General features: G+C 51.6%; 1 protein-coding gene across 1 annotated transcript in view; it reads left to right on the top strand.

The window, feature by feature from the left end:
* TAB1 (TGF-beta activated kinase 1 (MAP3K7) binding protein 1) overlaps positions 1-15707 on the top strand; it is a 30464-nt gene that overhangs the window by 12619 nt on the left and 2138 nt on the right. The window contains exons 2-10 of the mRNA XM_002763495.6: positions 2173-2309; positions 2691-2844; positions 3979-4065; positions 4603-4741; positions 5689-5802; positions 6491-6602; positions 8670-8814; positions 12125-12347; positions 13754-13916. Coding sequence (XP_002763541.1) covers positions 2173-2309; positions 2691-2844; positions 3979-4065; positions 4603-4741; positions 5689-5802; positions 6491-6602; positions 8670-8814; positions 12125-12347; positions 13754-13916 — 1274 coding nt within the window. The remainder of the gene's footprint in view (positions 1-2172; positions 2310-2690; positions 2845-3978; positions 4066-4602; positions 4742-5688; positions 5803-6490; positions 6603-8669; positions 8815-12124; positions 12348-13753; positions 13917-15707) is intronic.

The following is a 15707-nucleotide window of genomic DNA, read 5'->3' on the forward strand; positions in this document are numbered from 1 at the left end:
CATCTGTGCATGTGTCAGCATTCATAGATGTGCGTGTCCCAAAAGCCAGTTTTACTCCATGTTAATTTAAAAATAAAACAAACTCCCACACCCTGCAGAAGTTGCTCCAGGGTGCAAAATGTAGAACTAAAGCACCAAAATAGATAAACGCAGAATAAAAGCAATTAAAATGAAAAAAGTGAAGTCACTCCTATCAGTATATGACTAACAGAAGCCACAGTTTGCCACAAAAGCTAACCACAGGCTTTTTTTGTTTAATTGCAAAAGCCTGTTGGAGCAGTTTCCGCATCGTTTCTGGAAGACGGTTAACAATAACTTGTAAGAAGGTGCCGCCAGTATCCGTGCGTGTTTGATTTCTTCTTCATATTCTTCACTGTCAGCATATAGAAACGCTACTGATTTTTGTATGTTGATTCCATATCCTGCAACTTTACTGAATTTGTTTTATCGATTCTAATCGTTTTTTGGTGGAGTCTAGGTTTTTCCAAATACAAGATTATGTCACCTGCAAATAAGGATCATTTAACATCTTCCTTGCCAGTGTGGTTGCCCTTGGTTTCTTTCTCTTATCTGATTGCTGTAGCTTGTGTTTGTTTAATGTTTCAATAAAGCTTTCAATACAGTTTTATTATTATTATTATTTTTTTTTTTGAGACGGACTCTCACTCTTGTTGCCCAGACTGGAGTGCAATGGCATGATCTCAGCTCACTGCAACCTCTGACTCCTGGGTTCAAGCAGTTTTCCTGCCTCAGCCTCCCCAGTAGCTGGGATTACAGGCATTTGCCACCACGCCTGGCTTTTTTTTTGTTTTTAGTAGAGACAGATGGGATTTCACCAAGTTGGCCAGGCTGGTCTCAAATTCCTGACACCAAATGGTCTCCCCTCCTCAGCTTCCCAAAGTGCCGGGGTTGCAGGTGTGAGCCACTGCACCCAGCCAATACAAATTTTATCTTCCTTGAAATTGCTGTGGTTCTCCCAGTTATTCCAGTTTGCTCTAGTTCCGCATGATGGTCTTGGGAGTGCCCTTGTAAACAGGGCACACTTCTCAGGTGGGAGGCCAGATCTAGGGCAAGAAATGGCACCTGGGCCTTGCATCAAAGTTGTTCCTGGGCCTTAAAAAAATACAGATGCTCAGGGTGTACCGTAGGGAGATTGGGAAATTCAGCATTTGTGTTTGGGCCGGGGTCGGGGCCTGGACCCTGTGAGTGTGTTTAAAGCTGTGCATTGATTATGCTGAACAGCCTGGTTTGAGATCCTCTACGGTGGAGTGGGTGTTGCAAACAGACTAGGGTGCTGTAATCAGGGTACAGTCGGGGTACATGAGAGGGCCATCAGCCAGTCCTGGGGAGGGTCATCCTGAAGGAAGACCACCTGGAGGTGGTGACTCCTGAGCCAGAGAGTCCCGAAGGACCTGGAGAATTGTGAGGCAAGGAGGAGGGTGTTCACGTGGAGGCAAAGAGCAGGGGATGGACAGGCCTGCAGGCATTTGGGACTGGGGGAGAAGGATGTGGCAGGGGAGATGGGAGGGGATGTCGGGGTGGCCTGAGGATGTCTTACAAACTAGCTCATAAACTCCGACTTATAAGCCAGTCTCAGTCACTCTCCCTGGCACTTGGAGGCCCCAGTGTCAGAGAGAGTGACAAGTCAGAGTTTCTCTAGGGTGAGTCTTAGGTCACCTGAAAGCATCACTCGTGGGGAGCGGCCTGTACTTCAGATGTCCTGGGTCCTGCCCAGATCAGTCATTCTGAGGGTGGGGCCTGCAGCCTGCAGTTTCAACCAGTGCCCAAGGGATTCCTTTGCAGTGTGCATTTGGAGCCAGTGCAGTAAGAGGTGCAGGCCCCAAAGAGTTTCCTGTCAAGAGTTTGAGACCTTTGTATGTGTTTCACTAGGTTTCATAACAGCTCACTCCTGGAGGCCATTGCTGCACCTTGCCTTTGGAATGCTGGAGTCTTTCCGTTTTCCTGGGGAACTAGTTTGTAGACTAGCCATAAAAACAGCAAACCCTTCTGCAGGTGTCTGTTCATACAAACATCTTTGTTTTCCCAAGGGAAGTGGAACCCTCTGTGTAGGGCTGCCGGCCTGCTAGGTTTTTGTTGCAGAAGAAAAAGATGAAGTGGGATCTACGCTGCAGAAGCAGTGGTGCCTCACGGCTTCCTGGTGTCCTTCCCCAGGAGCAGCAGCCAAGCTGGACAGACGACCTTCCGCTCTGCCACCTCTCTGGGGTTGGCTCAGCCTCCAACCGAAGCTACTCTGCTGATGGCAAGGGCACTGAGAGCCACCCGCCAGAGGACAGCTGGCTCAAGTTCAGGTGTGTGTGCCAGCATTTTGGTCCTGGACCCAGGGAGTTGGTGAGTTTGCAAGGAAAGACATTGACTTTGCAGCTTTCTCATATGAGCTTGCCAGTGAGATGTGGCCTGTGGGAGGTGGCCTCTGCTGCTGCCCTTTATACTGCTGGACTTTAGACCAGCCAAGGGTTTCCTCTGATGGGGTAGTGTGAGCATGGGGAGGAGGGTATCCCAGAAGGTCATAGCCACCAGAGTGAAATGATGCCCAAAGCAGGGGGACCCAGGTCGGTGCCTGAAGCTGCAGCCGCTGTAGCTTTAGCCTCCCCCAATTCCTTTCCCTTTCTCCTTCCACCTCCGTGTGAGACCCTGGTCTTAGTCCTCCCTCTGCCCTCTCCCACTGCCAGGAGTGAGAACAACTGCTTCCTGTATGGGGTCTTCAACGGCTACGATGGCAACCGGGTGACCAACTTCGTGGCCCAGCGGCTGTCCGCGGAGCTCCTCCTGGGCCAGCTGAATGTTGAGCATGCTGAGGCCGACGTGCGGCGCGTGCTGCTGCAGGTAATGGTGCTGGGGCTGGCAGTAACCTGGCTCCATCGTGTCCCCCACCCCCAGGGCCTGGGCCCTGCACGTCTAGCACGTTGCCAGGGTTGGTGTAAAGATCCTGCCGGCCCCTTCACCGTGATAGAGAAGCAGCTCCCGGCATAGGGGCCCCTTCTCTAGGAGTCCAGGACCAGCCAGCAAGCAGCAGGCCTTCAGTGGCTAGCAGAGCTGACAGGGGAGGTACTGCTGGAGACGGGGGGATTTAGGGATGTGAGCATGGAGAGAGGTGTCAAGTAGGAGCAGGGCAAGGCCTGGTCGGAATGGGGTCATTCGGAGCTACCCATTTCTTTCTCATGTAGCCAGGTGCTCAGCCTCCAGGTGCAGGAAGCATATCTGGGCATTCAGGGAAGACCTTGCCTCCCCTTTTTGATGGGGTGCTGCCATCATTCGCTGGTTCCACCTTTCTGCTTGCACTGTTGGGAATTTTCCTCCTGGCATCTCCTTTCAGGAGCATGTCTCAGGCCCATTTTAGATGAGAAGATGGGCTTCTGTTCCCAGAGAACAGTGGTGCCAGCCTTTTCCTCCCCTTCATGGCCTCAGGCTCCATGGCCAGTGATTGTCAGCAGATCTCACACCCAGGGGGAGTTGTCAGTGTCACCAGTGTCCCAGGGCCAGCAGAGTTTGACAGAAGCCTCCCAGGAAGAAGTCGTAGTAATCATGGGAGCTGTCATAGTCCTGGCAGTTTCTCTGAGCAGGTGCCATGCTGAGTGCCAGGCTGGACTTACCCTCGGAACAACACTTAACCTCTGTTGTGTGAGACTGAGGTGTCCAGAGGTCACACCAGCTGGGCCTACTCCAAGCCTTTGCTCTTAGCCTCCGCACTGTCTGCTGCCTCCAAGCCCTCTGAGTGCCGCCTCTGTTGGCTACGCACCCCTATGGGGCTGAAGGGCTTTGTCAAAGACACGGATCTGCAAGAAGCAGCCAGTGCCTTGCAGTGCCGGGCTGGAGGCAAAACCGACATGCGGAAAGCCCCATCACAGGAGGACCTGCAGTGAATACAGTGAAGCTGTTGCTGTTCTTCATAGGGGGCATTTTAGCACCAGTGACAGTGGTGTTTTGAACCAGTCTTTGCCCTGTCCTGTGTCCCTCCAGGCCTTCGATGTGGTAGAGAGGAGCTTCCTGGAGTCCATTGACGATGCCTTGGCTGAGAAGGCAAGCCTCCAGTCGCAACTGCCAGAGGTAATTTCCCCAGCCCACACCCAGGGGAGTCAAGTCCAGGCCCAGCTTTGCAAGAAGCATGGACTTAGCTACTTTGTCTTGACATTACTGGGCCAGAGCAGCAGGAGTTAGGGAGCAGTTTCTCATGGGGAACACTGGTGGGTGGCCACAGGTGAGGGACCTTACCACCCTGCTATGGGCAGCTGCACACTAAAGCTCAGCATTGGCTGGGCAGTGGTGGGCATGAGGAAAGCTTTTCGCAGTCCTTTGACCTGAATGGGTCCCCACCCTTGTCACCCACCTGCTCACATCGCCCGCCCACTGGCATCTGTAGCGCTGACCTCTGTGCTGTGAGTCAGGTCATCTCCGGCTTTCCTGGAAGAACTTTCCCTGGATGGAGTTGCAGCGCTGGCTTCATCCTGGCTGTGCCATGGACTGTCTGTCTATCTGTCCTCCAGGCCCTCAGATCTTTGCCCTTAAGAGCAAAGGGAGGGAGAGGGCTGGGAAGATGGTCCAGATGGTTCTTTCCTGCCCTGACCCCTCTGTTGACGGTTGTAGGGGGTCCCTCAGCACCAGCTGCCTCCTCAGTATCAGAAGATCCTGGAGAGACTCAAGACATTGGAGAGGGAAATTTCGGGAGGGGCCATGGCTGTTGTGGCGGTCCTTCTCAACAACAAGCTCTACGTCGCCAATGTCGGTGAGCCCCCTCCTGTCCCAGGGTGGGGAGGGCTGGAGAGAGGCCAGCTGCAGGGGTCAATGCATGATCTGACAATCTGCTTTCCAGATGCTTCACACACTTTAGACCTAGGATTTCCTGAGGCCATTTGTACGTCCCTCTCCATAGTGACACCTCAGTCCCAGCTGGAAGGGAGAAGGGACGGGATGGGAGGCAGGCGTCCTGGCCTTTAGTCCCTCTTCTGCCTCTAAGTCGTTCTGGGTGAGTCACATCCCATCTGGGTGGCCTTGGCCACTGCATCCGGAAGAGGTTACCTGGCCATGAAACAGCTGCGAATGGGGCTAGGTGACAGGGACATTGGAGTTTGTGAGAAGGCTGGACAGGTGCAGGTTACAGTAGGAAGAACTCTGTAGAGACCCTTCTGATGATGCTGCCATTTTTTTAATACTCTAATGGAAAATTTTCCACAATGTAAAACAATAGAGTGACTGATACTTAATGAACGTTCATGTGCCCATCCCCAACCTTAGCAGTTATCAACTGTGGCCAGCCTTCTTTTATCTGTGGCATTTTGTCCTCACATTCATTATTTTGAAGCAAACGCTAGACATTGTGTCATGTTATCTTTAAATATTTCAGTCTGTATCTCTAGAGAAGAGGTCTGGTTTGTTTGGTTTTTTTAGAGACGGAGTCTCACTCTGTTGCCCAGGCTGGAGTGCGGTGGCGTGATCTCGGCTCACTGTTTGATTAAGATCATAATCCTGTGATTACACTGAAAAAGTTAAACCCAATTCCTTCATATCATCAACTGTCCCTAACTGATGACTCACCCTGTTGGTCTGAGCCTGTTTTTCCCTTTTTAGGTATTTCCACGTGTGAGATGTCTACCTCTTCTTTCTCTGTCTTCCCAGCATGTCTTGTTTCTCTCTGTGCTTGGTCTTTGCTTAACTGTTCACGTTCTGCCGCAGGTACAAACCGTGCACTTTTATGCAAATCGACAGTGGATGGGTTGCAGGTGACACAGCTGAACGTGGACCACACCACGGAGAATGAGGACGAGCTCTTCCGCCTTTCACAGCTGGGTGAGTGGGGAGAATGCCTGGCCAAGGGGTCAGTGGGAGCAGGAGCTGATCCCGTGGGCTCGCCTTTCATCTCCCTCTGGTGGTGGGGTAGCAAGGCATGTAGTAAAGGGACTGACCTTGGGCTCCCGGGCCAGCCTGCCTGGGTTCAATCCCAGCTCTGCTGCTTTCTGGTTGGCAGTTGGAACTTACTTAAGTTTTCTGTGCTTCAGTTTCCACCCTGTGTAATAAGGACAATAATAACCTACCTCAGGGTACTAGGAGGGTTCAGAGTTAGTGAAGGGAAATGCTTCCTGCAGCGCCTGGCACACAGGAGACACATACTTATTGTGGAGACGGAAAGAGGCCAGAGAAGTCTAGGGGAGCCCGGCTGCTGTGGAGCTGCCCCTTCCCTTCCCAGGGAGCTCCAGGCAGACGTGGGCACATAGGATAGGCAGGGAGATGCAGGTAAGCTGCTCCATGCCGGTCAGTGCCTGGAGGAGGGCCTCTGAGTGAGGCGTGTTCTAATGGGCATGGGGACTGAGGACACCAGGGGCTTTGGGTCAGCTGCTCTCCCAGGCATCCTGGCGTTGTCTTCATTTTCTATTCAGTGGGTCTTTATTGCCTTCTTCCCACAGCCGTGTCTCTGTCCCCCTCTTTTTGTTCCTGTTTGTGAACAAGGAGCAGATTGTTGCATTGTTTCCCTCTGTAGGCTTGGACGCCGGGAAGATCAAGCAGGTGGGGATCATCTGTGGCCAGGAAAGCACCCGGCGCATCGGGGATTACAAGGTCAAATATGGCTACACGGACATTGACCTTCTCAGGTAGGTCCAGCCCAACTGCCCCCTGTGCTTGAACGACCAGAAGCTACTAGGGAGGCCAAGGTGGGAGAATTGATTGTGCCAGGAGGTTGAGGCTACAGTGAGCCATGATCATGCCACTGCACTCCAGCCTGGGCAGCAGAGCAAGACGCTGTTTCAAAAAAAAAGACACCAGAAGGCCTAGGCCAGATGCAGACTATAGGCCCCAGCAACAGACATGCAGTCAAAGTAGTTCAGAGCCCAAGCAAACTTTCTTCCTCCAGAGAGGCTGCTTTGGGGCAGGTTAGGCCCAGCAGGCCAGGAGTTGGGTCTTGTAGAGACAAGGGGTAGAGTTGGGGAGCTGGGCCAAAGCTGAGGGCAGCAACCAGTTCCACAGGGGAGACAGGGGAAGCCAGAGTTGGCATGAGATGGACAGACCAGGCCTGTTGGTTGGTGCTACCCATGGCTGCAGCAGACGTGTGAGATGAATTGTGTGTTTCCCTCTGAAGACACCTCCTCTCACCGTCACCCCAGTGCTCATGGCAGCAAAATGAGATGTCATGATGAGGAGGCTTTGTTGTGCCAAGCCCGTGCAGAGCTCGGGACATATCTGCTTTTATGTACTCCCTACTCGGCCCCCTGAGATGGGCACTACCATCACCCCAGAGGCATTTCGTAAGAAGAAACAGAGGCATGAAGACATCAGGCAGCCCACCCTGGTCATGGGGCTTGAACTCAGGCAGCCTGAATTTGGAAAATGTGTCTTTAACCCCCGGCTAACCTGTATGTGAAGTGTTGCTTGGGGAGATAGGTGCGTTCACTCGTGTGATGCCAATCACGGCATTTATTGTCGTGGCCAGGGCTGTTCCCAAAGCCAGAGTTCCTATCAGCAGAAGCCAGGCCTCACGACCTAGAAAGTGCATGTTAAAACTCCAGGCCCTCACGCCATCTAGGCAATTGAGTTTGGAATGTTTGTCCCTCATTTGTCGGGTTCTGTTTCCTTAATGGAAAGTACATCCATTCTTGAAACACTTCAGACAGTGCTGGGGTCTATACAGGGAAAGGAAGTCTTCCTACTCCAAGCTCTAGGACTCGCTTCCTCCCCAGAGGCTGCTAGTTTCTTGTGTATCCTGCTACCAAATCTCTGTGTACATGTGCATATACACACATGGGTGTGTGTGTGTGTGTGTGTGTCATGGGGCCGAGGAGCCAGCATCCTTTTCAGAACACCCGGGTTCTGGCGTATCCTACCATGTGTCCTTCCGTCTTTTCTTATTTTTTTTTTTAAACCTTAAGGTGTAATTGACCTACACAGACTGTGCATGTTTCATGCATTTAACTTGATGAGTTTGGAGATACATTTACACACCCCTCACTGCTGTCACTGAAGGTGCCCATCCCTTTCATTCTGCACACCTGAATGATGCCAGTTAGACTGGCACCATTCCATGTAATAACAGCTGCCAGGACCGAGCCCTAGGTGATGGACCCTCAGGAAGTTCCTAGACTCCACTCTTCTGGCTGGTGTTGCCAGCACCTCTTCGGATACTTACCTCCATGTGCACACACATGTGCTGATGTGTAATGACTCTGACCCAGTCACTAAAGGATCCCTGTGCACATGGAGAGTATTTGGGGTCCCAGTCACCTGTTTTGGAGGAGCTCAAGTGATAGCAAGAGGAGTGGGCTCCCAGGGATAACCCTGCCCTCTTAAAGACTGGGCCCCTAGGATAACTCTGCCCTCTTAGAGGAGTGGGCTCCCAGGGATAACCTAGCCCTCATGCTGTCCCACCCCCACCCTGCCACCACCAGGCGCTGTAGACAGGTTGTATGGAATGGGCCAGAATCAGGCATTCAACCTTTGCCATCCTGACTCAGCTGCCTGCCAGGTTTTCTGGTCCTCCAAGTTTTATTTTAGCAGCTGCCGTAAGAAGATGGGTCTGTTTTTCTGGCCATCTATTTCTCTCTTTCTTTTCCTCTTGTCGGGTTATGTGTTTTATTTTACATTCTGGGTATAGATTCCTCCCCTCAGCAGAACCGCATCCACCTGGGGGCTGTTCCAAGCAAAGCTCTTCCCTCCACTCTCCATAGCGCTGCCAAGTCCAAACCAATCATCGCAGAGCCAGAAATTCATGGGGCACAGCCACTGGATGGGGTGACTGGCTTCCTGGTGCTGATGTCAGAGGGGCTGTACAAGGCCCTGGAGGCAGCCCATGGGCCTGGGCAGGCCAACCAGGTGAGTTGGGCCCAGCCAAGCCCACGGCTGGCGAGTGTGGCTGGTCCATGCAGCAGCATGCTCACGCTGCCTTCTAGAGCTGTGATTCTCAGATGCCGTCACCAGACACCCCTGAGTTCAAAGCTGGGGGAAGGAGAATCCCAGAGCTCTAAAAACACCATCCTACCAAAAAAAACTTGACTCATTTTGAGCTTGAAGCAGTATCAGTCCCCAAGGCCTGAGAAAGGCCTAAAGGGAAGAGGGGGAGATGGATGTGAATTGCCGTGGGCACGGCATTGCTCTGGGACAGCCAGGAAGGGGCCAGGGCAAGAGGAGAGCTGAGAAAGAGATAAGGCCTGCTCCACAGAGCTGTGGCTGAAGAGTCCCTCCTGCACCCCATCACTTCCTGCCAAGGGCCTGGGGGCTTCACTGCCCTCCCTGAGTGGCAGATAATTTACAGTTCGCTTCTCATTTCTATAGTGGTGATGGTAACATCTACCTTTGTGGGATTGCAGTGAGGTCAGGCATGGTACATAGGCCCACAGCCGGAAGGGGTGGGGGGCTGCTTATTTTTCCTATACCTTAGAGTCACCAAAGCGTGACTTTAAGACGGTCATGTTAGGGATGATCTCAAAGGAAAGCTGCCTTTCTCTGACCTTGCATTGCTGACTGGCTAAGATAAATTCAGTTTGTGTTCCTCCTCCTGTTGTGATTCTTGTAGGAAGATAACATTGTATGCTTTGTCTTTTTATTTTTATTTTTTAAAGAGACAGGGTCTCGCTGTGTCACCCATACTGGAGTGCAGTGGCGTGATCACGGCTCACTTCACCCTCGACCTGGCTTCAAGTGATCCTCCAGCCTTAGCCTCCTGCGTAGCTAGAAATATAGGTGTGTGTCAGCACACCTGGGCTAATTTTGCTTGTTTGTTTGGTTTGGTTTGGTAGAGGAGGGGTCTCACTGTATTGCCCAGGTTAATCTCAAACTCCTGGTCTCAAGCAATCCTCCTGCCTTGGCCTCCCAAAATGCTGGGATTACAGGCATGAGCCACCATGCCGAGCTTGCCTTGTCCTTTTTAATTAAAAATAATGAGGAAAAAGCCTTCTTTAAAATTTGTAAATTTTTATTTCAGTGGCTTTTGAGGTACCAGTGTTTTTTTGTTACAGCGATGAATGACGTAGTGGTGAATTCTCAGATTTTAGCGCACCAGTTTTCCGGGTAGTGTTGTAAATAATCCCTAGCACTGCCACTTTCCTGCTCTGAATCTCTAAAGTCCATTAAATCACTCTGTATCCCTGTGCGTACTCATAATTTAGCTTCCACTTACGAGAGACAACATACAATTTGTGGTTTTTACTCCTGTGTTACTTCACTTAGAATCATGGCCTCCATCTCCATCCGAGTTGCTGCAAAAGACATTCTTTCCTTGGAACGGCTGAGTAGTATTCCATAGTTCACAGACACATTTTCTTTATCTGCTCTTTAGTCAGTGGACACTTACGCTGCTTCCACATCTTTGCAATTGAGACTTGTGCTGCTATAAACGTATGTTGTACACAAGTATCTTTTTCATATAATGACTTATTTTCTTTTTGGGTAGATGCTGGATTGAATGGCAGATCTACTACTACTCAAGTGTCTAACTATCCCATTTCCTGTGTTCTGATTTCTTTCTTTCTTTTTTTTTTTTTTTTTTGAGACAGAGTCTTGTTCTGTTTCCCAGTCTGGAGTGCAGTGGCGCATCTCAGCTCACTGAAACCTCCGCCTCCTGGGTTCATGCAATTCTCCTGCCTCAGCCTACCTAATAGCCAGGACTACAGGCATGTACCACCACCATGCCTGGCTAATTCTTGTATTTTTAGTAGAGATGGGGTTTCATTCACCATGTTGGCCAGGCTGATCTCAAACTCATGACCTCAGGTGATCCGCCCGCCTCAGACTCGCAAAGTTCTAGGCATTACAGGCTGGAACCACCCCACCAGCCTGTGTTCTGATTTCTTCACCTCTTACAGCTTACCATTCCTTCCGGTAGCTTTATAACATAGAGGGACAGGGGCTTACTTACACATACAGTAGGGAATTTCGGGCCCATTTTGGGAGTTCAAGGTCTTCCCAGAGGTGACATTGCTGCCTAGTGATGAAATCAAACCTACCAGGACTGGTGCCAGGTCATTTCCTATTACCTGCCCTACCCTCCTACCCCCGCCCAAGAGAAAGTTTACGATGGTACGAAAGTGAAACACATTCAGTGGGAACCGTGCTCCAAGTACCCCACAACCATTCTGATTTTCACTGTCAATACAGTACTCAATAAATTACACGAGATCCAGCCAGGCATGGTGGCTCATGCCTGTAATCCCAGTACTCCGAGAGGCCGAGGCGGGCAGATCACTTGAGGTCAGGAGTTTGAGACCAGCCTGGCCACGTGGTGAAACCCCTTCTCTATTAAAAATACAATAAAAAAAGTTACCTGGTGCTTAGTGACCCATGCCTGTAATCCCAGCTACTGGAGAGGCTGAGGCAGAAGAATTGCTTGAACCTAGGAGGCGGAAGTTGTGGTGAGCCAAGATCGTGCCACTGTGCTCCAGCCTGGGCAACAGAGTGAGACTCTGTCTCAAAAAAATAAAAAAAATCACATGAGATTCGATATTTTCTTATATATGAATAAAATAGACTTTGTGCTAGATGACTGTGCCCAGCTGTAGGCTAATGGAAGTGTTAGGAGCACATTTACGATAGGCTAGGCTAAGTGATGATGTCAGTAGGTTGGGTACATTCAATGCTTTTTCAGCTTACAATATTTTCAGCTTACATTGGGTTTCCCAGGACATAGCCCCATCCTAAATTGAGGAACGTCTGTATACTGGACAGGGACTTCTCTGATGTCAGGGACCCCGTTTTCATTTTGTATCCCCTGACAAAATCCTAGCACGGATAATAACATCACCTACAACAAGTTTGTTCCAGGAAAGTGTTTCATAAAAATGACACTTTGTACTGGGCTTTTTAGTGGCCGCCAGAGCACTCTCACACCATTGTTAGTTAATCCTCACAATCACCTAGTGGGGCGGATGTTCTCCCCACTCCTGGAGGTGTGCACCCAGCAGTTATAGAGATCACAAGGGCACACACTTCCTAATGAGAAAGTTCCAGAAGGATTATCCTGAATACCTTGAAAGGCTCAGATTGCAAGCTTGGCTGGCAGGCACTTCCTTCACCTGTTGGGCTATTGACCACTAAATCTCCTGATTTGGGGCTCTGAGATTATGGCCCATGTCCCCCCGGCCGCCCCCAGTTCCTTACCAGGTTCTTACTCCCCCTGCCCCCGCCCCAGGAGATTGCCGCAATGATTGACACTGAGTTCGCCAAGCAGACCTCGCTCGACGCAGTAGCCCAGGCGGTGGTGGACCGGGTGAAGCGCATCCACAGCGACACCTTTGCCAGTGGTGGGGAACGTGCCAGGTTCTGCCCCCGGCACGAGGACATGACCCTGCTGGTGAGGAACTTTGGCTACCCACTGGGCGAAATGAGCCAGCCCACAACGAGCTCAGCCCCAGGTACGTGTGCTGTGCAGACAGGCAGTGCCTGGGGATGCCATCTGGGGACCAGAGGTGGGTGCAGAACAGCCAAGGCTGATTAAAACGGAGATGGAGTTAGGAGGCCTGGCTCTGAGTGGCTCTAACCCAGGTTCTCTTGACTTTCAGCCTCTCTGTGCTGTGTGTTGATTTTTGCTTTTTTGTCTGTAAAATGAGGATAATACCACCTGTCCTGGCAACCTCCCAGAACCTGAGTGCACCAGCCAGCAATTCACAGAGCTGTGAAGCCGCATAGTAGAGATGATGGCCACCACTGGTTGAGCGCCTCCGGTGTGCCAGGAGCACGACCTGCATTATTTCCTTCAGTCCTCATTGGCAACCCTAAAAACAGGTGGTACCCCTGTTTTCCAGAGGGAGAAACTGAGGCTAAGAATGACGGGACCTCAAAGAGATTAGGCATGTGGACAGATGGTCAGGCCCCAAAGCCTGTCTGTCCCAGGGCTGCACTGGAGCAGGGCAGGAAGAAGGACATTTTGCTTTTTGCTTTTGTAATTCTTTTTTTTTTTTTTTTCTGAGATAGAGTCTTGCTCTTGTTGCCCAGGCTGGTGTGCAATGGCACGATTGCAGCTTACTGCAACCTCTGCCTCCCTGGTTCAAGTGATTCTCTTGCCTCAGCCTCCCAAGTAGCTGGGATTACAGGTGCACACCACCATGCCCAGCTAATTTTTGTATTTTTAGTAAGAACGGGGTTTCACCATGTTGGCCAGGCTGGTCTCAAACTCCTGACCTCATGATCTGCCTGCCTCGGCCTCCCAAAATGCTGGGATTACAGGCATGAGCCACTGTGGCTGGCCCCTGCCTTTGTAATTCTTCAACCAAGTTCTGAGAAAAAGAGGTGGCTGCTCTCTGCTGGGCTCCCCGAGAGCTGCTCAGTGCTAAGACCTTCAGTTCCTGAGGGCTGCTTTGTTTTTTCTTTGTTTTAAACAAGCAAACCTTAGGTAAAGCTTAGGCATCCACAGACAGATTTGTTCTCCCATGGACACCAGGGTTATTAGAGTTCCTTTGGCCTGTTGTTATTGCAACCATATTTTTATTGGGTCAGGCTCAACTGGGAGCGAACTTATCCTCTGGATTAAAGCAGCCTTGGAAAGTTAGACAGTAACCCTTTCCTTGAGGCACCTCAAGCACAAGCAGGCTTTACTGCTATGAGTTCCCAGCCTGGCCTGGAAGAGTTTCTGCCAAAGGAAACTCCTCCTAAGCTGTCCCAAGGGGCAGGGTGCCTTGCTGGGCTTGGGGAGCCAGGTGTGGCTGCTGCCCACACTCAGCCCTCAGGCACCACCCCATCAGGCCATGGAGCAGCTCTACCCCCACTACCCTGGGTTCCTCCTCAGCCGCTGCCTGAGGCCCCCACTCTCTTCCTCCCAAAGCTGCAGGGGGACGAGTGTACCCTGTGTCTGTGCCATACTCCAGTGCCCAGAGCACCAGCAAGACCAGCGTGACCCTCTCCCTTGTCATGCCCTCCCAGGGCCAGATGGTCAACGGGGCTCACAGCGCTTCCACCCTGGATGAAGCCACCCCCACCCTCACCAAGTAAGTCCCTCCCCAATTTAGCCACCCCCAGTCCTGTCACCCCCATGTGTGTCCTGTGGCACTGGTACAGAAATGACCATGGGGCCAAGTCTTGTGGATGAGATGCCCTGAGGTCTCAAATTTCCCAGCTCCGTGCCTGGTGAGGTAGGTCTCCCTAGGAACTGAGGCAGAAGGAAGAGGCAGCTTTTGCTGGGCCAGCTGGGGTTTCGGGTCAGGTAGCTGATGGTGCCAGCCTACTTCTTAGATTTTCTTGTGAGCCCCATCTGCTGGTTTCATTCAGTGAAAGGTTCTCTCTCTTTTTTTTTTTTTTTTTTTTTTTGAGACGGTTTCACTTTTGTTGCCCAGGCCAGAGTATAATGGCAAGATCTTGGCTCACCGCAACCTCTGCTTCCCGGGTTCAAGCAATTCTCCCGCCTCAGTCTCCTGAGTAGTTGGGATTACAGGCATGCGCCACCAGGCCTGGCTAATTTTTCTTGTATTTTTAGTAGAGATGGGGCTTCTCCATGTTGGTCAGGCTGGTTTCGAACTCCCGACCTCAGGTGATCTGCCCACCTTGGCCTCCCAAAGTGCTGGGATTATAGACGTGAGCCACTGCACCCAGCCTTGAAGGTTCTCTTTCATTCTCCACCTGGGCATGATGTGGGGCAGCTTCCTGTGGTGTCCTTGCTTGGGGACATTGTCTGGCCTGTACTGGCTTGCAGATCCCATGCTTTCTGGCTGATGTGCCCGATTTTAGCTTTGAAGTAAGTTCTCTGGTTTTGAGGGCAGGGGGCGAGGTGGAGGCAGCAGCCTGAAGGTGTTGCCAACAGGCCCCCTCTAGCTGCAGACCTGTCTAACAGGTCTGGAGTATACCCCACCCCCTTCACTTCCGTGGAATGTGTACTCCCCACACCAGGGGACCCGGATCTGGTTTCCACATTCCAGCCCTGCATTGTATAATAGAGATGCCACACCCAGCCCACTCTGAGGATGGAGTGCACAGGATGTGGCCAATTAGAAGAGGCCTGGAAGCGGGTGGGTGGCCTGTTTGCCTCTGCCTCATCAGGGGGCCTGCCTTTCCCTCTGCCTCTGGGTTTTGGGTGCTGCCACCACTGCCACAGGGCTAGAAATGCCTGCCAGGCCAAGTTCTGTGGGCATCCCAAGTGAAGTAGGGGTGGCCTCTCCAGCACCTTTGCCAGGATGCCTGGAGGAGCCTTCCTCCTGTGTCCCTCACTCCCCTCAGCACCGGAGCCATAGTTGGTCTGTACTTGGGCCGGTCCTGTGCTGGTGCTGGGCAGCACTAACACACAGTTCCGCTGTGACAGAAGGTGGGTACCTGTCCCCACCCAGCTGATGAGAAGGGAGTGAAGGGGAGGGGGTGAAGAAAGATTTTCTGGAAGACCCCTTGCCCGCACTCTGAGTGGGGCATGGATTGGAATGGGTCTAGTACAGTCTGTAGCCCAGCACCACCTGGTGGGACTTCCTGTGATGGGGGCAGGGCTCGTGTCGGTGCTGTCCCAGCACAGCGTCACCAGACACTTGTGGCTATTAGGCATTTGAACCAAGGGTTCCATTTTCTTTCTCTTTTTTTTATTTTGAGATGGGGTTTTGCTCTTGTCACCCAGGTTGGAGTGCAATGAACGGCATGATCTTGGCTCACTGCAACCTCCACCTCCCAGGTCTAAGCAATTCTCATGCCTCAGCCTCCCAAGTAGCTGGGACTACAGGTGCACACCACCACACCCAGCTAAATTTTTTTGTGTTTTTAGTAGAGTCGAGGTTTTACTGTGTTTGTGAGACTGGTCTCAAACT

The sequence above is a fragment of the Callithrix jacchus genome, chromosome 1 (genome assembly GCF_049354715.1).
Source record: "Callithrix jacchus isolate 240 chromosome 1, calJac240_pri, whole genome shotgun sequence".
Classification (NCBI taxonomy): Eukaryota; Metazoa; Chordata; class Mammalia; order Primates; family Cebidae; genus Callithrix; species Callithrix jacchus.